The sequence below is a fragment of the Thermobia domestica genome, chromosome 1, assembly GCF_964235325.1.
Source record: "Thermobia domestica chromosome 1, izTheDome1.hap1.1, whole genome shotgun sequence".
NCBI classification, from domain to species: Eukaryota; Metazoa; Arthropoda; class Insecta; order Zygentoma; family Lepismatidae; genus Thermobia; species Thermobia domestica.
The window spans coordinates 84,496,286-84,522,038 of NC_137454.1; the positions used below are offsets into that span (position 1 = coordinate 84,496,286).

The 25,753-nt window shown below is 34.8% G+C and overlaps 1 protein-coding gene across 1 annotated transcript in view; it reads right to left on the reverse strand.

Moving 5' to 3' along the window:
* LOC145686754 (CD109 antigen-like) overlaps positions 1–25,753 on the reverse strand; it is a 257,687-nt gene that overhangs the window by 66,327 nt on the left and 165,607 nt on the right. Inside the window, exons 3-5 of the mRNA XM_081760392.1 lie at positions 25,138–25,306; positions 12,177–12,247; positions 6,523–6,574 (exon numbers count right to left, since the gene is read on the reverse strand). Coding sequence (XP_081616518.1) covers positions 6,523–6,574; positions 12,177–12,247; positions 25,138–25,306 — 292 coding nt within the window. The remainder of the gene's footprint in view (positions 1–6,522; positions 6,575–12,176; positions 12,248–25,137; positions 25,307–25,753) is intronic.

Sequence of the window (25,753 nt, forward strand, 5' to 3'; positions counted from 1 at the left end):
CAATATTTGATTGGTTTGATGCAGTCCGTATCCTGAGCCAGCTAAACGAATATGCTTTCAAATTTTGTTTAAGGTATTACTAAGAAAACTAATTGTTTCACCGAATCTTTATCGCTGACCATAATGGAATAATTATTATCTTAACATTATATATATATATATATATATATATATATATATATATATATATATATATATATATATATATATATATATATTGTATTACATGATCGTTTAATTATTTTTAACAAAACATTTGAGTGTGTATGTGGATCCTCGATTCAATTTTCGATAAGGGTACAGCAGGAGTGTCATTTTAGATTTTGCTTCGCGGTACCGGAGGACAGGGAAAGAACCTCCGATAGAATTTCACATTTTTTATTAGTATCTTATTATGTTATTGATTAAATGTATATATTTTTCAAACTCAGCGAGTGTGGAACAATTGACCCTCTCCTGACGCTCCTGCGGCACAGAATTTCTGGTATTATCCCAGCATTGCCCAATAATGTCGAAGTTACTTAAAGTAAGAGGTAGCACCTTTCGGAATATAAAACTAGAAACAATAGCATGTGGTCAATGCACTGACCACGTAGTTGAATGTGTGCCATCTGGCTGTCCATGGTTACTCATGGGTTGTACTAAGTTCAATACATAAACAACGTTGATAACATTTTTTGATATCTGTGTTATCGTACACCATGAGTTTGTACCAGGAGGTCAAACAGTCAACCAATCTACTATTTGGGAGTCCTGTAAAGATTGCATGGGAAGATGAGACGTAAACAACCAGAACTTTTCACGAGAAACTCAATGGCTTCTCTATCATGACAATGCACTCCTCATACGACACTATCCACACTACGACACTATCCACTATCTATACGACACTATCCATACGACATCATACGACACGCAGTTTTTTTTAAAATCAGAAAACAAATATCTAATCAGAAAACACAGTTCTGCAATCCGCCGTACTCAGCTGTTACCGTTCCAATGATTTTTTTCTTTACCCAAGGATCAAACCAATGTTGAAAGGAAGGCATTGATAACATTAACGCTAATACGACGGCGGGTTTGAAGGCATTGCAGAAATAAAGTTCCAAAAATGCTCCGAAGGGCGGAGTAGACGCTGGTATTAGAATATAGCTTCCCAAGGGGAGTATTTTGAAGCTGATCAAAAAAGTATGTAACACATGTTATAAATGAGTTTGCGAACTTAAAAATTATCAGATTTGGTACATTCACTAATTCCCATCAAAATCTTGAAATAAAATGAAATAGTCTTATTATGTAGCGAAATTGTATATGCCGGGTTATTACTTAGCAATATTGTTCCGATAATGTGAAGGAAACTAGACTATACAGAGTTTGGCAACATAATAAATCTATCTCATTTTATATCAAGATTTTGATTAAAATTAATTTTTATACAACCTATTAATACGTTAGTGTGTGAATATTGCAGCAGTGTAAATAAATAATTGAAAAATCTCAAGATATGAAGGTAAACTGCCGATGGCGTAAGTAAAAACGCGGTTCTTCAAACACAAGGAAAAATGACTTGGAAAAGGCTCCGATAATTAAAGAGGGGTGGAGACAATCGTCCCTCAAAATTACCAAAATACGCAAAGGATAGTGTTTACATTCTTTTATTATATAAAAACGTATTAAGGAAAAACGAGAACTTTATCCTTTAAGTTTAAAGTAGTTCGATAAAAATACAAAATAGTTTTGTCGTCTCATCTAGAACCTAATACAATTTTGAGATTCAATTTGATATTCGGGAGGAAAATTACCGAGATTAGAATTTTCACTATCACGCTAACTATGAAGTACAAGGAGGTACAGAGAAGTCTTTAGTTTTCCTTTAAAAAATCACATCAAGGTCAAAGTTTTATTATGGATTTATTTAACATACTTCCCCTTCAAGTCTGTTGGAATATAAGAGGGTACAAAGTGCTCATTAATTGACACTGTACGTTAGGAAAAAGAGGAATTTGTATGTGCAGATAGTATGGGATATGATTGTTAGATTGAGGCACATATTGAGTTAGTTTTGCGAAGATTATTGAAATACTAGGAAGAGGATTAACACGATACAAATTTCGATTATTAAGAGTAAGATATTAAGATACAGATGATATATGATTTAATGAGTATATGAACGAGTACAGATTAAGAATAAAGGGATGTTAATAGATATGTGGTTATAGTGATTTAAGGATTTCAAGATCACACTTAGAATATTACATATAGAGATATAAGTGTGCTAAGCGTAATTTTGAATTAATTGATTTTTGGACCTAACAAATTCGATGCACATGTTGTTTCAATCCTGTAGTTTGTTTAATCCCTAAAACAAAAGGCTGCATTTGTAGCTGAAATCACTTCAGAAATGTTGCCGAATTTTTTATCCATCAGATGTTTTTTTTTCTTTAAAAAAATGGAATAGATGGTAGTGAAATACAGTTAGGTACGATGAATAGGTTGGATAATTCAAAGCTTCAAATCCTAACGTAGCCAATTTGTCGATTGCAACATTGCTTTTGTAAAGGGGTGCATTATCATGAAGATAGACAACTTTTCGGGATAACTTTCCACTTCCTTTATCTTCAGCTTTGATGTAATGATGCATAGTGAACCCGGTCATAGTGTTACCTTGTTGTAGATAATCAACGAAAGATTACCCCATCCAGATCCCAGAAAACACTAGCAAAGAACCTTTGAACTGGACTTTTGCACCTGAGACTTCTTTGGTCTCGGTGAACAAGTGTGACGTCGTTCTTTTGATTGTTCTTTTGTCTCTGGATCGGTGTCTTCCCGTTGTGCCTACTTCCCGTTATGCCTACAGGCCCTCCAGCACTTTGTAGAAAATATTTTTAATGATCTTATCTGTAGGCAGAACGGTAATTCCCGTTGTGCCTACTTCCCGTTCTGCCTACTCTTTCGAGACGGGGAATTCTGTGCAGGGAGGGATCTTTTCTAGGGATTTTTTCTTTAGTAATTCTAATAGATTCTGTAAGAAGAATAACTATTCCTTTAAATTTCATCATATATTTTAAATGTTATCTTACTTGCTCTTCTCAGAAAAAATGACTAGGTACAGTTTTGTTATTAGCAGCGTTATTCACGTCTACTTTAGTAGAGATGAGATGAATTTCTCAGAGTTTTCATTCTCACCGTCGTGAGTAATCCGATTGGGTAGAGAAGCGTGATTATCTAAGCAAACTCATCACCAACAAAACGCCGAACACGTATTTCATACTTTGACCGTTTCTGATTTTGAAAACACTCCTGTGTAGACTATAAGTCATTACTAGGCACCTTGCTTATCACACTGACACTAACAAATCATATATAATAACTTTTTAACGTAATAAGTAAAAGCTTGTTGTGATTCTTATTGAAACGTTTATGTTGCGAGCGGAGCAAGCAAGAAAATTTTTATCATATCTATTTCTTTGCAAACTAACAATATTGATTTAATCGGACGCCAATACGTTTTCAGGGCGACGCGTCGTTTACTGACTTCCCATATTTTTTCTTTCTTCTTGCTTGTTCGGCGACCCCTACTATTAGCGCTCAGGGCAACAGCCCCGCTCGTTCCCCTCTAGCTACGCATCTGATTACTATAACAGTCTTATGTGTTTCGTTGGGTTTTCAGTATTTAGAAAATGTTATTTCAATAAAGTGAAGAATTATATATAACATTTTAGATGCATGGCCGCTGAAAAAAAATCTCTTTATTAAACTGCAACTATGATTCTGTTCCTTGAATTTTGTCAGTTTTATCAGAAATTTTCCATGGGTTTTGTCTTGCATTCGCAATAATCTGTTTCGTAATTCTAAGAAATTATGTAAGAAGAATAACTATTTCTTCAAGTTTCATCATAAATTTTAGATGTTATTCTACTTTTTCTTCTGGGAAAAATTGCTGGGATATAGTTCTGTTATTAGCAGGGTTGTTTGCATCTACTTTAGTAAATATGAATATTATTTCTTTTTAATTCCTACAGGAAAATGGAAAATTGATTCAGTTGAAAAAAAAAAAAACAGTTTGACATTGAAACTGAAACGAAAACGAACATAAAACGAAGTTTCTTCGGTCTAATATCAAGTCATTTCACAAAAAAAATTTATTCGGTTTTCCAGTATTTCATCTCCAACGTGCTACGACTCATAGTACGTAAAATGTGCCACAGTTCACATCCTTAAGACATGTTTGATGGCCATATATTAAACAAATAGGGCTAATGCAACAGGATGCATAAGGGGGCCCTTAAGAAAGGGTCTTAGTCTCCTACATTAAAATTACTTTTTCGGCATCACCTTATCAGCTGATTTGTCTTCTATACGTGATTCTATACTATATGCCATAATATCATACATACTTCTATTTTCATATTTATATTGTCAATGTAAATAGCAGGAATACAAAATACAAATATCATAATTGAATGTTTTTGTAGAGTTTCAACTCAAATCAAAAGGTCAGATAATCGGGGAGGGAAAGGGATTTATAAGATTTTGTTTCAGTTTGGTACTCTTGAAGGTGATTGGCTACTGTGTTCACCGGTAGCCAATCAGCGTTCAGAACACCTGACGGCTTCGAAAAGTGAAAGTTCTGAGATCGAGACAGTAATCTGTATAAAATTCAATTCAAATTTTTAATCTGTCACTTTATAAGTATCAATAGGAATAGTAAGCAGCACAGAATGGCAGAATTTGTCAGTTCGAAATACGGGGGGAAAGTGCTCGCGTACGAAGGGTTCTTATACCGGATTAATAGACGTAGTAAAGAAAAGACATATTGGAAATGTACACGTGGGTGCAAAGCGACAGTTGTTGTTTTGGGTGACGATGTTTTATCAAAGAGTGGAGTACATAAAATCATTGAAGGCACGTCTGGAATCACATGTAATAGACTTGGTGGCTTACACAGATGCAGTTGCATACTGTTTGCATTTAGAACAGTGATGGTGAGATGTTTTAAATATATTGGCTATATTAACGATATATGGTATTAACATTGACGATATGTAGTATTTACATTGACAATATAAGTATATGTAACATTGCATGTAGTATAGAATCGTGTTAGAAGACAAATTACCTGTTAAGGTAATGCCAAAGAAGGAGCAGTGATGTAAAAGACAAAGGCTCTTTTTTTCAAAAGGGCCGCCTTATGCATCCTCTTGCATTGTTTGTTTAATGTATGGCCGAACATGTCTTGAGGATGTGAATTGTGGCACTTTTTAGTACTGCAAGCCTTAGTATGCTGGAGATAAACTACTGGAAAACCGATTAAAATTCGGTTGTGAAATGAATTGATATTAGCCCGAAGTAAGTCTGTTTCGTGTTCGTTTCAGATACAATGTCAAACGGGTTACTGGCAACTGAATCAATCAATTCGAGGAAAGAGATATGATGGAGACAAACACTCTTTTTAAAGGCCGCCTTATGCATCCTCTTGCGTTGTTTGTTTAATAGTTGGCCAGACATGTCTTGGGGATGTGAACTGTGGCATTTTTTAGTACTGCAAGTCTTAGCATGCTGGAGGTAAACTACTGGAAACCCAAATAAAATTTTGTTCTGAAATTGCTTGATATTAGATCTTTTTTTTTTTTTTTTTAATGTTTGTTTCACATACAATGTCTAACATTCTTGCAACTGAGTCAACCAATTTTCCATGTATGATGAAACTTGTAGAGGTGGTGGTTGTTTTTACAGAAGCTTTTAGAAATACTAAAGAAATATTCCCTACAAAAATTCCTCCCTGCACATAATTCCCCGTCTCGAAAGAGTAGGCACAACGGGAATTACCGTTCTGCCTAGAGATAAGATAATTAAAAATATTTTCTTTAAAGTGCTGGAGGGTCTGTAGGCAGAACGGGAAGTAGGCACAACGGGAATGGATCATATAAATATATCCATGTTCCATCCTCCGTGACCAAATGTACAACAAAATTAGTAATACCCCGTTCAAAACGGCTCATATACATGAGGAGGAATTGATTTTCTATTTGTCCAAATCATGTTTTTTCTGTAGTTTCTTTATAGTAATTGCTAACAACTTATCAATAATTTTCACTGGGTCTGGTGACTCATTTCAAGTTTAATACTAATGGAATTAATTGTATGTATATGTGTAATGTAAAATTAAATAGATTGGAATCTATTCCACTTACGCCAGTGTTTTTACTAGCTTTTTACTGGAAATCCCATTTCATATGAAGTAAGAGCTATAGCATAAAAACATGAAAAAAATTAGGGAAGAGGCAAATCAGAATACGTTATAAATCCCTAATTTATTAAATCCGAATTGCAGAGGTTTTAGTATTAATAACTCAAAAAAAATTGTTAGGGTTAAGAATATTATGTTGACATGGATGAGTAATAAATTAGATATGAAACTAAAATGTTTCGTGTTACTTTAGAAACATGATACTCTGCAGGCTAGGAGCAAATACAGTGCTTTGTACATTGGATGAGTGTAGTGAAAGTTAGAGTACTTACCATTATTTGTATCAACTGACGGCCATCTCCTCATGATCAAACCATCAGAATCCTATTAAAAGAAACGAAAATTCGTGCTGAAGCAACTTTTTTCCCAAAACACTTCCATCGGCGTCATTAACAAAAATAGTGACATCATTAGGAAATCATTTTCAGTTTCAAATAGAAAATTATAGCGATTTGTGGTCGCAGAATGATGTTTCAGTAAAAAAAAAAAAAGTGGAGGATTATGAAATCCAGAGCCGGAAAGATGAAATAAATTAAGAATGTGAAGTAAATTTATTATAGTTGACTACAATATGTACAAAGTATATATAGTTTTTAGTTCAGAGATGCAGAACAACAAATGTTCTTTTCCTTCTAAAAGATGGGAAAGAGAATAAAGTAATAGCTACTCTTTCGAACAGTAATAGTGTCATCAGCATCTCCTACAAAATAAAACGATTGTTTTTGGTCGCATGTGAATTTGAATTTAATTGAAAACATTATATAACATGTTAGTAGGTAAATTACATTTCTCTCATAATTTAAACTTTTATTTACCAAGAAGTAACACAAGGAATTTTCCAATTTTTAGATGTGTACCTAAATTGGCAAAAGAACCTATTTATAAAGGATTTCAAACCGTCAATAAATATTCTCGTACAATAGATATAATTATCAATGATTTCCACTACATTAAGGAACAATACTTTCATACTATTAATCTGTATAGATTGGATACCTCTACATGTTATTAAATGATTTAGCATGTCTCAGTACCTTTAAGCATGTTATTTGTGTATTGTTTTATTGTGTTGTTGTACATATCATTCTATTGCATGTATTTTTATTTATTATGTGTATATTATGTACTAAGGAAATTGTAATAAGATTATTTGTAATTTCTATATTCAATAATAATAATAATAATAATAATAATAATAATAATAATAATAATAATAATAATAATAATAATAATAAAATTTATTTTAAAGTGCTGAGAACAACTGAAATGCAGCAAAAATACATCACTTTGTTATATTCTACAATATTATTTTAACACTATAATAGTGAAAGAGATAAATAATGATTAACTTATAAACATGAATTGCTAAAAAGTTAAACTCTGACAATGTAGTTCATGTCAGTTCCTAAATTAAATTTCTAAACAAATTAAAAGTAATGATAAAAACAACTACTAAGATAGTATATTAAAAATTCACAGTATAAGTCACACTATAAGATATGCGTTTATTAGAGTTTATAGTTTGTTGAAAGTCATACATGTATATTTACAATTATGTGGTTGCAACAAATTTTTAACCTTTGTGCCGTACTAGGTATATTGGAGCTTTAAAATCTACATTTATTATTATTATTATTATTATTATTATTATTATTATTATTATTATTTGTCAATGACATTACTTCTGTTACGATTTACTCTTCCGAAACAGTCGTCGCTGGTGAGTTTCTTTGATGCTGTTTACAATTAAAAAATAATCAAGAACTACTTTGAAGATAAGTTATGTTCACGACACATTTTTCAACTCCGTATAGCACGTCAAAACTCTTACCACTCTATTGAAGATCACACTTTCTAAATTGCAGGACGTATGCTGTCCAAATTATAATTTTGATTATTGTTTTACACTTTAAAGAAAAGTAATGAAGTGAATGTTATTTGGACAGAAAGTGAGACTATTTTAAATGATTCTCCAAGTAGCGTAAGTAAAACAATAGATCAAGATTTCGGCTTTAGTAACCTATGGTTGCAAAGTGCTATAAGTAGAAATGGATATTATGTTGAGACGCAAACAGTAGGTGAACAGTATAAATAGTATGCGTTTGGTAATCAGCCTTCTAGTAATGAATAAGAAAATTAAGACAAAAAATTAAAATATTGATTATCTAACTTCATTATTCTCATTATTCCGCGGTTAGGGACTTTTGGTATGCCAGGACTCAGAATTTAACTATTTTTGTAGTAATTATCTAGCGATACTACTCTTAGTCTTAATTGCAGAAATTTATTTCAATTTGAAAGTTATTGTATCGTCATGCACTGTGCTTAACTTGTAGCTCGGAATTATTTTTGTCTAGTTATCCGCAACAACGTATTTCACATTTGAGTAGCTAAATGTTTATAGTTTTTTGGATCAAAAGATTCAAAATATTTCAATCAAAAATTTTCTTGTAGGCCTTATATCTGGAGAACTACATACAGTGCAGCCAAACCCAAACTATCACTTAACTCAGTATGATGTCCTTATTTCGTAGGGAAAAAAAAAAAACGAAAACTCGATTAAGGGGCCGTTCAAAAATATTGTGATCCCTGATTCAAAAACTAATTATTGGCCGAGATCGCAATCTTTTTATGCATTTTTTGGATCATTCCTAAAATTCTTGGCTAAGATCGCAGTTTTAATCCATTCTTTTGGATCATTCCTAAAAATTCTTGTTTTCTAATTACAAATTACAATCAAATCATCACTGCATTACTATACAAGTATTATTCGGTCACTTGAAAACAACTTGCCTCAAATGTGAACCTTGCAGAAAGCACTCTCCTAAAGTAACTTCTTCATTTTAAAGTGGATTTTTTTCATCATTAATACCAGTGGCGTATTTAGGGGGGGGGCTTCCGGGCTTAAGCCCCCCCCGAAATCTTACTTACTATAGTAAAGTATATAAAATATCTTGCAGAATTTTCACATTTTCAGGCAAAGCCCTCCCCGAAAGTTAGCAAAGCCCCCCCCGAAAGAAAATCGTAAATACGCCACTGATTAATACTGTTCATCAACTATAGTATTCTGTTCAGCTTTTGTTTTCCTTTCTCTATTCTCTGTAGTCTTTACCTTCTCCACGTCTTTCAGAATGCAATTTCTTCAGACACAGTGTCCTAACCTCCTTTCAAATATCACTAAAATTGTTAATCTTTTTCCTATTGTTCTTAACACCTTCTTAATAATGATTCACCTTTACCAACTGTTCCTAATACCTTCTTAATAATGATTCACCTTTACCAACTATTTTGATTATGCTTTTATTAAATCCGCTTTCTGTTTGTTTGTTTGTATATACGTAAATCGATGTCAATAGCATATTTTTACGTAGTCAATCGTTTTATTGTAAAATTAATTAAGTTCTATACAAATATATTTAGATTGCGTGTATGTATAGGAAACCTAAGTTAATTAAACATTACTTCAACAGATGGCAGAATCGTCCATTCCTGGTTCGAGTTCTTTTATGTGGTGCCTCTAACGAGAAAATTAGGAACTATTGACTTCCACAACGCATTATTTTAGAAAATAGGTTCTTGCGTCGAATCATTTAGATTGTAGACTACATTAAAGAAACAACCAAGGTTTATTAAATAATATAATTATATAGTAGGATACCTATAACTTATCCCACCTAAAATTTAATTTTAAAATGTTGAATCTGAAAACATGATATGAACAATGGCGAATCTAGAAGGTAAAAACTGGGGGGGGGGGGCAGCTAGAACCCAGAGTATGATAGATATAACATGAGCTTACTATAAACTTTCACAAATGTATAAATAATTTCTTAAATTAATTATATCACTCAAAAGACTGGGGATCCAGCCCTGGGCTAGATCCTCCACTGAATAAAACGTAGAAAAACTAATACCGGTACTCATAAGAAAAACTTATAAAATACTTGTGTAAACTGAAGTAAGAATGAGTTTTTTTAAGGGAAGAAAAATGAAGAAATTGAAGTGATACTAAAAGCATTAGACTCGGTTGATTATGATGGATCCTATGAACCACTTCCCGAGTGTTCAAAAAAATAGCTCTGAACATTAGAAAGAGCGCCCAATACTTTTAGTCTGACTCCCATTATTTTTATTTTACCCCACCAAATATATATATATATATATATATATATATATATATATATATACAGAGCGTTCAAAAAGTCTCTATACACCTGAATTGTCACATATTCAAAGCAACGAGAAAATTATTTTACTCAAAATTTATTATATTTTATGGCATAAAAGCACTATGTACAGGGAGTAGCATATACACACACATTTTCACAGCAACTGTTGGAAATGTCCCCCATGAGCCTCCAAACATGCTTGCATACGTTTCTTCTTGTTCTCAAATACTCTCACAAGTTGTTCATGTGGAATGCTATGAGCAAAATCTCGAATAGCTGTTTCGAGTTCTTGTAGCGTGTGGGGATTCCCTTTATAAACAGAATTCTTTGCATAATCCCAGAAGTAAAAATCCGGAGGACACAAGTCAGGAGACCGAGGTGACCACAATCCCTTTGAAATTATTCGATCTCCAAAAACCTCTTGCAGTAATCTCATGGATTAGCGAGCTGTATGTGCTGTAGCGCCATCTTGTATCCAAGCATTACGAATTTCGTCTTCCGTTAGTTCTTCCATGAACTGGTGAATAATTTCACAATAACGAGTTAAATCCATTGTCTATCTGAAAAATATGGGGCCGACTATTCTTCTTCTGGATATTGCAATCCACACCCCTACCTTCTGGTCATGCAGAGAAACTTCACGTATGACATGTGGGTTTTCTGCACACCACAGACGTGAAAAAAAAAATGAAATCTTTGAGTTTTACGTCCCACGGTTATGCCGGTTAGGCTAAAGGAGACGGTGATGATGAGTAATGAATGAAAATGGTGGAATGAATAAAGTGGGAGGAAACGGGAGAACCCCGAGAAAACCCACGCACACGGTGTTTGTCCACCACAAAGTTCACTTGGCGGGGGCTGGGATCGAACCCGGAACCCCAAGCACCAGAGGTGAACGCTCTACCACTGAGCCACCGCGGCCCTTACCACAGACGTGAGTTCTGGGCATTGACGTAACCTGATAAATGAAACCAGGCCTCATCAGAAAAAAAAAAAATTATCCAAAACATCGTCAGAATTGTCCATAACACCATTGTTTCAGAGACCGCTAACTAGATGCAACAATCACTTCAACGTCACTTTGCCGACTGGAATCTAAGAAAGGAACTTCACGCAAGGCGATAATATAGCAGTGTTGCATACCTTCGCATAAAATTTTATTTGATGTGACTGAATGCGACTTTGACTTGCCACGATTCAGGTGCATAGAGACTTTTTGAACGCTCTGTAACTGTAATTTTATTTGTTGTTATTAAGTGATTTATATATATATATATATATATATATATATATATATATATATATATATATATATATATATATATATATATATAAATCACTTAATAACAACAAATAAAATTACAGTTTTGCAAATACAAATGTATATTGTTCAATGTATATCTAATACTTATTTTCAAGATTTTTTTTCTCAGATTGTGTAGACAGTTTAGTATCAGTCTAGTCATGAAAACATTGTTTTTGAAAGTTTTCTTTTAACAGTTATTGTTCTCCACTCTCCGTATACATACTCCATGCGTTTTTATACGTTTTTCATTGTTTTTACTGTAGTTAACAAATACAATCAAAAATAGACCTAAAATCCTTTTGTTAGTAAACGTTATTTCATGTAGTACTCGTACATATTACGATGTTAATTTTTTATATTAATAATTTTCTGTTATGTAGTTCAAAGTAGTTTTATTAGTAGGCAAGTGTCATAATATTAACCGAATGAGTTGAGTTGTTATAAGCCTTACCAGCACGTATACATTGACTCCATCATCATATGGTTTGAGATCCGTCGTCAATAAAATTGCTCTGAATTTCACTGAAAATTAAATGAGAAATATTTTATTATATGCATTTTATTAATCACAAATCGAAATCAAACATATATATGTGTTTACCACAATATATATATATATATATATATATATATATATATATATATATATATATATATATATATATATATACAGACTGTTCCATAATTCGTGTTATTTTCTACAGCGCTGGGAGAAGATGAAGTTTATACACTATTAATGTAAAATTTGGCACACTTATTGAGAAATATCTGAAATTTTCGAATTTCTAAAGAAAATAAGAGAAAATTGCTGTTTAGCCCCCCTTTTAGGGGTGTAAACACGAAAGTTCATTTTCCTTATGGGAGATTCAATGTTAAATTTTAGAAGCAGTTTTCTCCAATAATTATTCGTGAAGATTTTGGAGCAAATTAGTTGTATTTGTTACAAAATGCAAAAACACTCATTCACTAAGCTAGTAAAGCCGTTTCAAACAGTATTGTGCAAGGGTCCCCCTTTTGGGGGGGCAAGGGGCGTAAAAAGGTGGTGGGTGATATGTTACCAAAATCCCAAAATTTATTTTCGGAATGCCAGTAAGTGTAAGATTAATCACAAATGTCACAGAATTAATGCTTCAATGTCCTTACATGTAAGAGTGACTGATAATGGGGCTACAGCCCCCTTTCAAAAATAAAAAAATCACCATAAATATCCTTAGTAGGGACATACGAGAAGAAGGTATTTTTGTTAATTAATGTGAAATTTCGCGTCATTGTATCAAATGAGTATGCGTTTTTCAAATCTGGAATGTTATTTTGATAACGCACCGCCTTAGGGGGGCCCCGGGGGCGAAGCACTTAATGATGGATCTTTATAAAAATTCAAAATTTTGTTCCGGAAATACCAGTGAGCGTCAGATTTTTCACCACTGTCACAGAATTAATATTCTAATGGTCCTTGCATGTGCCAGTGACTTATATGGGGCTATAGCCCCCTCTCAAAAAAAATCACCATAAATATCCTTAGTAGTGACATACGAAAAGAAGGTACTTTTTGTCAATTAATGTGTAATTTGGCGTCGTTGTAGCACAAAGGTATGAGTTTTTCACATCTGAAATGTTATTTTAGTAACCACTGCCTTAGGGGGGCACAGGTGGCGAAGCATCAGATGATAGACCTTTATAAAAATTCCAAATTTTGTTCCGGAAATGCCAGTGAGGGTCAGATTAATCACAAATGTCACAGAATTAATATTCCGATGCTCCTTACATGTGTCAGTGATTGATATGGGGCTACAGCCTCCCTTCCAAAAATCATATTAAAAATTCACAATAAATATCCTTAGTAGGGACATAGGAGAAGAAGGTATTTTTTTAATTAATGTAAAATTAGGCGTAATTGTATCAAAAGAATATGCGTTTTTCAAATCTGGAATGTTATTTTGATAACGCACCGCCTTAGGGGGCACAGGGGGCGAAACATAAAATGATGGATGTTTATAAAAATTCCAAATTTTATTCTGGAAATGCCAGTGAGCATCAGATTAATCATAAATTTCGCAGAATTAATATTCCGATGTTTTTTGCATGTGCCAGTGACTTATATGGGCTACCCTTTGGCGTGGGAGACCCGGGTTCGATTCCCGGCGGGAGCTCATGTGGTTCGGATTCCACGTTAATCAGTAGGTCCACGTCTCATATAGCCTCGCTGCTGAACGGGACGCTAAACTAAAATCACCTCACCTTACCTTATATGGGCTACTGCCCCCTTCCAAAAATCACAAAAATTCACAATAAATATGTCATAATTAATTTGTAAGTTGTCATTATTGCAAAAAAAAAAAAAATTATATATACAATAAACCTGGAAATTACTGTAAATGAATAACTTCTGTCAGTGTAACTGATTATGCATATAGCTTTGTTGTTATGGTGTCACTGGAATATAATCAAAGAATTTTATATTTTTAAAAATCAATTAGGGTCTTTTTATAGCAGAAAATCTCACACACAAATCACCTACGTATTTTCTACACACTTAAGCAGAACCTTCTCGAAATAGAACACAAAATGGCAATGGAAAACGTAGCAGGAACCAAAAAAAAAAAAAAAAAAAGGATCTTAATGAAAAGTAAGATCTTAAAAATTAAAAGTGAGCTTTAAGTTTCAATATTGTTTGCTTTATTCGTAAAAAGAAAAAGTATGTATTTTCATTACTTCTTACACAATAACCGTATTATTCAATTTTCCATATAACAACTTACTCGTATGTACTGCAGACGTAATACACACGGACACACGGTTGTAATAAAAACAAATGTTTGCCGAGGAATAAGAATCAGTTGCTGGAAATTATTGTTTGTTGAAAACTACTCTTTTTGGCTCTACTATCACTAATTGTTTAAAAAGATCATTAACCTAAGTGTAAAACCCATAAAATCAACTTACTTTTATTCGGCATGCTCTCCTGAACGAACAAGGCATAAATTACTGCGATTTACTAAAGAAACTGTGAACACCTTCTCCAACATATCTGGAGTGATCATCTCTATACTGTGAACAATCCTCTGTTTCAAGTCCTCTACACTGTTACATGATTTTTGATAGTCAATTTGTTTTAGGAATCCCCACAAGAAAAAATCGCATGGTGTAAGATCCGGACTTCTTGGTGGCCATTCGACACTTGACCCCATAGAAATAATCCGTTCCCCAAATTTCTCTCTCAAAAGATTTATAGTCGTATTTGAGCGATGCGCTGGCGCTCCATCTTGCATAAACCATAATTCATCACTTTGACCTAAATTTAAACGATCAAGTTCAGCAAATACTTTTTCTCTTAGTAGCTTTTGGTATGATGACGTTGTTACATTTTCATCAAAAAAGAAAGGTCCTATCACCTCAGTCCTAGTTATACCACACCAAACCATTATTCCTCGTTTGTCCATTGACACTTCTGATCTCACGTCCGGCTGTATCGATGACGAATATCTTGCATGTGATGAGGACACAGAACCATTTAAGAAGAATTTTGCTTCATCGGAAAACATCACTTGAAATAAGAACATAGGGTTTTCATTTAACTTCTCGATAAACCAGTTACAGAAATAAACACGATCACCATAATCACTTGCACACAATTCAGAAACCATTCGGACCTTGTATGGTTTTACCTTCAAGTTTCTTAAAATTCTTTGTAGCGTAGTTTTCTTAATATTTAAGCCTAAGCTTCGACGAGCAAGGGATTTCCGCGGTAGTAACAGATAAAAACACCTGTCTTTTTGTTTCTTCTGTAGATACACTTGGAGATCTTCCTGCACTTTTTCTAGATGCAAGATGGGCAGTGTGAAAACAATTGCTGCGGAACTGTTTGTACAAACGGTAAATTTGCATATCGTGTACTTTTAATCCGAGTTCTTTAGCTATACGGGATCTTGTTGCTCTTGCAGATTTTTCTGATAAAATGTACCATTCAATTACATTAGCACGCTGATCCTGAGTTAAAGACTGCATGATCGAAGGACACTACAGTATGAATGCACTCTTAAAGTATACTGGAAACGACAAGTAATTATCAAATGATTAAGCCAGTCTATCCCCGAGATTCACCTACTATGTAATGTCCATTTCCGAAGAAGTCAGTCTAACCCAGGTGTTGATTACAGACACGAAATCCTATTGAACTGTCAACACGTTAACTCGTAAATCGTTGGTGTATTGCGACAAGAGAAGGTCTGAAACTGTTGTCAGCACACATGAACAAGAAGTTGAGTCAGGAATTAGAGAGTACTTTATAAACAAAAGTTTGTTGACATTGCTTAAAATCAGCTTACAGTGGGACGCCAACAAATGATTCGGACGTGTTCCAGTGCTTCTTAAACACACATCTCTTAGCATGCATTCTGAATAGGCCAGAGAGAAGCATGGAAGATAATAAAACAAAGTGGTGTGGTTCTTTAAATGATTTTGGGACCGGGAAGGGGGAATTGAATCACTAAAGTGGTCGTTGGCACATGGAGGTAGCTTCTAAGCATTAATTTTGGTATATTTCCAAATATTTTGACGCTCACGAAAAATAACGAAAAGTTTGAATTTTTCTTACTGCCCATCTTCCCCAATTTGGAGGTTTGGCGTAATAAAACTAGAAACGCATGTACCATCATAGATGAAAGGGGAGGAAGAAGAGGAATGGTATCGTATTTTCTATCTAAAACTGCTAATTTATAGCAAAATTCATATAAATATAGAGCAAACTGCTTTCCGCATTTTACAGTTAGGCCAATCAAATTTTGAGTTGACGCCACTAAAAGAGATCAACACATGACCATTATCATATTGTCGCTTTAGCTCTTTTTCTAAACAAACATTTTTCGACAATAATGCCAAATTTCACTTTAATAATGAAAAATATTTACCTTGCGTATCATGAATTTCTATTGTTTTATGAAAGGGGATTGTAGCCTAATATCAATCACTGGTACAGTCCGCAGCAAAAAACCTGCAACATGAGCATATATGTTTATTGTGAAAGGACGAAGTCTTTTGATCCAAAATAAGTGTGCAGGGGAGGACGCTGAGGTTTCTCCTGGCGTGATTCATGCCACTTAGACGTTATGTTGATTCCTTGTGCTCTTAGTCGTAGTTTTACAATAAATTTACATGCTCATGTTGCAGGTTCTTTGCTGCGGATTGTACATGGAAATAGCATAGGACCATTAATTCTGTGCGCCTTGCAATTAATTTCATGCTCATTGGCACTAACAAAATAAATTTTGGAATTTTTATACTTCGGCCCCTGTGCCCTCCAAAGCCAAAAATTACCAACCGCGCCCTTTGTCCCCTGTTAGCAAAATAACATTTCAAATTTGGAAAGTACATAACTTTTCATTACAATAATGCCAAATTTCACATTAATCGACCAATAGAAAAAAAGCTTCTTCTGGTATGTCCCTGTTAAGGATATTTATCGTCATTTTTGGTGATTTGTGGAAGGTCGCTGTAGCACCACATCAATCACTGGCACATGCAAGGAACATCGGAATATTAATTCTGTGTCATTTGTGATTAATCTAATACTCATTCACACTTCCAGAATAAAATTTGGAATTTTTATAAACATCCATCATTTTATGTTTCGCCCCCTGTGCCCCCTAAGGCGGTGCGTTATCAAAATAACATTCCAGATTTGAAAAACGCATATTCTTTTGATACAATTACGCCTAATTTTACATTAATTAAAAAAATACCTTCTTCTCCTATGTCCCTACTAAGGATATTTATTGTGAATTTTTAATATGATTTTTGGAAGGGAGGCTGTAGCCCCATATCAATCACTGACACATGTAAGGAGCATCGGAATATTAATTCTGTGACATTTGTGATTAATCTGACCCTCACTGGCATTTCCGGAACAAAATTTGGAATTTTTATAAAGGTCTATCATCTGATGCTTCGCCACCTGTGCCCCCCTAAGGCAGTGGTTACTAAAATAACATTTCAGATGTGAAAAACTCATACCTTTGTGCTACAACGACGCCAAATTACACATTAATTGACAAAAAGTACCTTCTTTTCGTATGTCACTACTAAGGATATTTATGGTGATTTTTTTTGAGAGGGGGCTATAGCCCCATATAAGTCACTGGCACATGCAAGGACCATTAGAATATTAATTCTGTGACAGTGGTGAAAAATCTGACGCTCACTGGTATTTCCGGAACAAAATTTTGAATTTTTATAAAGATCCATCATTAAGTGCTTCGCCCCCTGTGCCCCCCTAAGGCGGTGCGTTATCAAAATAACATTCCAGATTTGAAAAACGCATACTCATTTGATACAATGACGCGAAATTTCACATTAATTAACAAAAATACCTTCTTCTCGTATGTCCCTACTAAGGATATTTATGGTGATTTTTTTATTTTTGAAAGGGGGCTGTAGCCCCATTATCAGTCACTCTTACATGTAAGGACATTGAAGCATTAATTTTGTGACATTTGTGATTAATCTTACACTTACTGGCATTCCGAAAATAAATTTTGGAATTTTGGTAACATATCACCCACCACCTTTTTACGCCCCTTGCCCCCCAAAAGGGGGACCTTTGCAAAATAATGTTTGAGACGGCTTTACTAGCTTTGTGAATGAGTGTTTTTGTATTTTGTAACAAATACAACTCATTTGCTCCAAAATCTTCACGAATAATTATTGGAGAAAACTGCTTCTAAAATTTAACATTGAATCTCCCATAAGGAAAATGAACTTTCGTGTTTACACCCCTAAAAGGGGGGCTAAACAGCAATTTTCTCTTATTTTCTTTAGAAATTCGAAAAATTCAGATATTTCTCAATAATAGTGCCAAATTATACATTAATAGTGTATAAACTTCATCTTCTCCCAGCGCTGTAGAAAATAACACGAATTATGGAACAGTCTGTATATATATATATATATATATATATATATATATATATATATATATATATATATATATATATATATATATATATATATATATATATATATATATATACACTCGTGCTCATAAATTAAGGATAATGCAGATACATGGTGAAACAACGCTCTGGTGGGCGGTTTTCGGTTGGAAATCACCTCGGGGTAGGACCATGCGATGCATTTGACCATTCGGTGCGGTGCATGCGGTGCGGTCGTCGCACGGTTGCGCTGGCAGCAGTCCAAATACGCAGAGGTGTGTTGGTGCATGTCAGAGTACGGTGCGGCGTGTAAGTGTGCAGATGTTGTCAGACGTGCTAATGGTGACTGTGTGTTGAAAATGGCTCACAGTACACATATTGATGACGTTATGAGGGTAGAATAATAGGGCGACTGGAGGCTGGTCAAACACAGCAGGTCGTAGCACGGGCCCTCCGTGTACCACAAAGTGTGATCTCAAGAGTATGGCAACGATTTCAGCAGACAGGAAACGTGTTCAGGTGCTACCGTACTGACGTTCACAGTGTACAACACCACAAGAAGACCGATATCTCACCATCAGTGCCCGCAGACGGCCGCGGAGTACAGCAGGTAGCCTTGCTCTGGACCTTGCCACAGCCACTGGAACAGTTGTCTCCCGACACACAGTCTACAGACGACTGAACAGACATGGTTTATTCGCCTGGAGACCTGCAAGGTGCATTCCACTGACCCCTGTTCACAGGAGAGCCCGTAAAGCCTGGTGTCAAGAACACAGTACATGGTCAATGGAACAGTGGTCCCAGGTTATGTTCACGGACGAGTCCAGGTATAGTCTGAACAGTGATTCTCGCCGGGTTATCATCTGGCGTGAACCAGGAACCAGATACCAACCCCATAATGTCCTTGAAAGGGACCTGTATGGAGGTAGTGGTTTGATGCTGTTGGGTGGGATTATGACTGGTTCACGTACACCCCTGCATGTCTTTGACAGAGGAACTGTAACAGGTCAGGTGTATCGGGACGTCATTTTGCATCAGTATGTTTGCCTTTTCAGGGGTGCAGTGGGTTCTATCTTCCTCCTGATGGATGATAACGCACGACCCCACCGAGCTGCCATCGTGGAGGAGTACCGTCAAACAGAAGATATCAGGCGAATGGAGTGACCTGCCTGTTCTCTAGACCTAAACCCCATCGAGCATGTCTGGGATGCTCTCGGTCGACGTATCGCTGCACGTCTTCAATCCCCTAGGACACTTCAGGAACTCCGAAAGGCACTGATGCAAGAATGGGAGGCTATATGCCAGCAGCTGCTCGACCACCTGATCCAGAGTATGCCAACCCGTTGTGCGGCCTGTGTACGTGTGCATGGTGATCATATCCCATATTGATGTCGGGGTACATGCGCAGGAAACAGTGGGCGTTGTATAGCATATGTGTTTCTCAACTTATCACCAATACCGTGGATACCGTGGATATCACCAATACCGTGGTACCGATATGTTTCGTTTGTTCATATGTTGTGTTCACTATGTGCCTATGCCATTAGCGCCAGTTTTGTGTAGTGCCACGTTGTGTAGTACCATAATCTGCAATTATCCTTCATTTTTGAGCATGAGTGTATATATATATATATATATATATATATATATATATATATATATATATATATATATATATATATATATATAACGAGCAGCTATACATCGTTATTAAAATTGAATTCTATTAAAAATAAATCTAAAGTAATTAAAGGGCTATATATATTTCACAACATAATTGTAGGCAATCAATATCAGATTTCATTTGAATATTTTTGTCTGACTAGTGGTTCTAGTTTTGTTTTTCAGTATTTCCCGTTTTAAAGCGAGAGAAAGTGGTTTTGCTGTATATATATATATATATATATATATATATATATATATATATATATATATATATATATATATATATATATATATATATATATATATATATATACGAGGTGTGTTCAAAAGTATCGAAAATTTGATTAGCAAAAATACATTTATTGATTTGGAAATCAGAAACACTAATCCCCTTCAAAGTAGTCTTCTTAGTAATGCACACACTTCTCTCAGCACTCCCGCCATTGTTGGAAGCACTTCTGGAAATGCAGGTTTTGGAATGGTTAACAAACGTATCGTCGCATTTCGAATGATGCCATCTCTTGACTCAAATCGATTTCGTTTCAATGTCATTTTCAGCTTTAGAAATAACCAAAAGTCATATGAAACCATATTGGATGAGTAGGGAGCCTGACAACACACAGGAATGTTATGTTTGGCGATGAAATCTTAAATCAAATTTCGTGCACACTCTCCTCATGCTCAAATTCTCGTTCAAAATTGAGATTGTACCGTTTCCATTGATTGAATGGTTTCCGCTTGGATATCGCCAAGCTTTTGGCAAAATTTGATGCAATATCGCTGCTCAAATTTTTCTGTCATTTTACGAAAAACTGAAATCCGACAACCTGTCACACGTCTTCACTCATTGGCCAACTGACAAAGACTAAATTTTTCTGTGGGCGGGAGAAACATGATTCGATCCTTTTTAACACACCTCGTATATATATAAACTAGGAATAGTGGTGTTTCTTCCAGGCATACTTTCGGCGAGCTTCTTCCCCGGAGTTGACCACACACACACGCACCCATCCGGAACTAAAATAGATTAAATTGCAATTGCGTGACACTGTTGCGTAGGACACGTACTTTATTAAGTAGCACCCCAGTGCAGCCCCTCACTGTTAGAATTCATCCCCTCCCAAGACAAAAAATTGTAAAAGAAAGCCTGATTTCGAGAGAGTACTGAAACCTTCTTTCAAATATTTCCCCAAAAAACACATTCTATAGTTAATACATTCAATTATTAAATAAGCGAAGAACTTTTAGAGTGTGTGTGCGTGTGATTTTTTCTTTACAAATACATAAAGACATTAGTAACTATATCTCTGAAAACTAATAAATGTTATTTCTGAGTAAATTAATATGAATAAATTCAGAAAATTGTATGTAAAGTTATGTAATAATTACTTACGCTGGGAAAAATACAAAGGATGCACTTTACGTAATACATTCATTAAAACTCGCTTGAGGTCGTAGAATTGCATTTTTTTTCACACGCTGGAATTTTTTCCCACTCTTTCATCTTCCCTCCGTCCCATACGCAGTTTACATCAGAAACTTGTTTCCTAGTTTCCGGAGGCAAATTCTCACGCTGTTTACGCGATTTATGTCTAACCGTGAATGACAACTATTAATTAAAGTTAGTTTCAAAATAATTAGTGTATCTTTTCTGTTGAAAGCAAAACTTATTTGCAAGAAGCGATTTTAGTGCTATTTTGCATCATATTCAATAAATTTAATAGGTATAAAAATCAGTGGTGGTTGGCGGCTCTGACTGTAGATGAAGAATTTGTAATAGGTCCGCAGATTAATGTAGGTGAAGAACGAGTTTCTAACTGCAAATTTAGCGTTCTTGAAAATCGATAATTCGAAATGGCCCTTGGCTGCCCGCAGCGTAAATTTCAATACGTAATTAATTTTCAACTAAATTAGAAGATAGGCCTATGACTTAAAGTGAGATTCTATGCAACCTCTAGTAATCTCATGTTAGTGGCGGCTTTTGAAGGAAGTCACATCGATAAAAAATAAAATATCTTTGTTATATGCTAAAGAAAGTAAGCTTTTCTTATGTTTTAATTCTTGTAAACATCTTTCTGAAGCTGTATGAAGCTTTATTCCTTGAACTTGCACCGATAACATACAAATTGTTATTGCTGTGAGTTACCTGGAGAGTCACCACTGAATAACCTCTTCATCTTCACGTAGGAGTTATCCTTTCTAATACCATCGATCAATAACAGTCTTCTTACCTCCCTTCCTCGTTTATCTTCCACTATACTTTGTATCACATTGTTTAGAATATAAAATTGTCACCAACAATACATGTATAGTATTTCCTCTTTTCAGTAATCTCCAATACTGCCACTTTCTCTCCACCTTCATTATATTTCTACGTTAGATATTCTCTCCATCTCCATCCAGCTGGTTTACTCCATTCTTTTCCATACCCTACATTTCGAACATTTCTTGTATTTTTTAATATATTGTATATTATTGTTCTTGTTGTAATAGTAATTTTTTTCTAGAATACTTTACAGAAAATATTTTACTAGTATTTTAATTTTCGCTCTGCCATTAATTTCATATGGAGTGAAATCTGTCCAAGGACTCAAGCTATTTCACTGAAACAAACTTAGACAGGTAGCTTAGTTACAGAAGATAAAAGTACTTTGTAGATAAACGAACATTATAGACTATAAGCGCTTTTAATGTTGTATCTGTATTATCTGGTATTAGATTGTATTTTATTAATAATATACAGTAAAATGTATATAAAGAACATAACATGCAGTAAGCATCAATCTTAATTTGTCACTCGCATACTATGCTTTAAATGTTGTAATTTCGGCATGCTAATTATCTCCAAAACATTATTTATTCTTTTCTCGCTTCCAATTGTGACGGTAGATCCAGACAAAATCGCCAGTTCCAGGAAATACTCAAATCATCCACGCTATCTCACTTCTCCAAGAAGTGAAACACTAAAAGTGATCCTGTTGTGTATTCGTACTGCTAACGTCTGTTGGCTAGCAATCAGTTGAACTATAAAAGGAAAGAGACTTGCGTCCTGTTGTCTTATTTTTTCTATTTTTTTTTAACATTTTGCAACATGAACCCGGTCGTCATTTGTTATCAATTTCATGCAAGCCTCTCAGAAGAAAAAGAATTCTAGCAGGTGACAAAACCAAAGCAACTAATAGCTCAATAAATAAATCGGGGCTGAACTACCATCTTGCAATTGAGAATATAAACGGGAAACCTTTATGCATTAATTTTTCACACACTCACCGACTGGGAAAAGTATTTCGCATGGACATAAGTTTTTCGTTTCTTCTTTAGGTTTATTGACCTCCCGAAAGATGCAACAGAAACAGATGTTGTAAAAGCATTCCTAAGAAATTAAGATCACTTAGGTAGAAGTTAATTTAGCATTAACAGGTAGAAATAACGTTGCTTCAATACGACCAAGCTCAAAGGTAGATAAATGGCCAAGTTACAAAGTATTAAGTCTTGCAAAGTAGTTTCTACTGTATAAGAATGAGGCCAAATTAAGCTGGTGTGGAAGTTAACAGGTTTTGCTGTACCATTAACGATACCGAAAACTAGCTTAACCACCTGTAATTCTTCCCTCCAAGATTTATATACCTAGGTATGTAGTTCACACAGGTTGTCCTTCTTGCAATCATCAATATTTTCGCCATGTTATTATTTCTTATAATACCATATATTGTTCCAAGTTTTCTAATATCCTGCTTATTAGGATGAATAGGATCACGCAAATGGGATTTATAAGATTGAAGTATCAGTACGTCCGTTACTCCACCCGATAACTCTTGAACGAAAGCGATTTTTTAAATTCCGTTATTCAGCTGAAGGGATTATCTCGGCTGAGTTCATTAATGGAGTCGATCCGATAATGTCTTCATGGGTAACTGTGATTTTAATAATCGTTATTCATATTCCATTTTCTACAATTGATACAAAGGTGTATATATATATATATATATATATATATATATATATATACAACTGCGAATGTCTTAAGTTGCACATCACGCAATTAGGTGTCAGCACATATCCTCCAGCAGTTGACATCTACCGGACGAAATTTAAACTTTCAGGCGTGATCCTTTTTACTGTCTTTAGCAGAGTTTATTTTCTATTTGATTCCAGTAAAAAAAAATCATATCATTTGCAATGTGTCTACACTTTGTCAAAGTGCTAAATTCATAGCGATTAACTATAGATATCCAGTATAAAATGGTCTCTGAGATGTATCTGCTGATTGATAAATAAATAAATAAAATAAATAAATAGAACTTCTTCTGCAAGAGAGCTTTTTCTTTTTTTCTTTCTTTCTTTTTTGCATATAAAAAGTAAAACTAGTATCAAGGGAAACAATAGGGATCATAAGTGCCATTGTTTCTTTATAATTAAGATTACAGGAAAAGAAATAATAATTTGATCCCAGCGTAGTCGCTTAGTCCTTAGTAGATGAAGTAAGCACAAAATGGTGAAACTTCTCACTAAGAGACAAACTTATAAATCAGTGGTACCCACCACCCCCTTATGTCCATGACGCACCCCCCCCAATTGTCTATCCGTAGGTGTTCTTCCATGAAAAAATCTTCTTTTCGATTAATTTTTACACCCCCTCAAACATATTTATATAGATTTTTAACCCCCCAAATATTTCAATGACGCAGTTTGTGTCATAGCCCCCCTCTATGGGCACCCCTGCATAAATGGAAATTGAAGTTACAGATACCACCTTGATATGATACACAAAAATAAAGTATATACTCAATCGTACGTTTATGTCTGGTCCTTATTACTTACCTACTTGTCCTGATCTATAGACGGGGCGACTAGTTTGTATTAAGATAGTAAGGAAACGGGTAGAAAAGACTAGAGCAGTTTCGTTGACGAAGAGGGTTCCACCTACACTGCCTTTGTAATTTCCTTCCACTCGAAGCTTGTAATTCCCTGGAACACTAGACTGTGGCACCTGGACAAAGATAGAGAAAAAAAAAACATTTAATTTTCTCAGTAATAAAGCTCAGATTGATTGATAAATGGCGATTGATTAATAAATGTTAGAAATATATATACAAAGAAAAACAAATAAAAGGCCTGATGGCATGACCATGTTACCATGGAAAAATGGAAAAGCACTAGTCTGGGATTTCACATGTTCCGATACGTTTGCTCCTTCCAACTTACCCAATGCTTCAATTCAGGCAGGTCTCGTCGCCGTACTAAAATACTCAAACCTATTGGACAAATATTGGTTTGTAACAGTAGCAATAGAAACCAGTGGGTCTAGGGTCACGAAGGATCTATTTCATTAATGAAGTTGGTCATCGAATAGCAATCAAAACTGGTGAACCCCGAGCTACTGCATTCCTTTCCCAACGTATCAGCATCGCCATCCAGCGCGGGAATGTGTCATCGA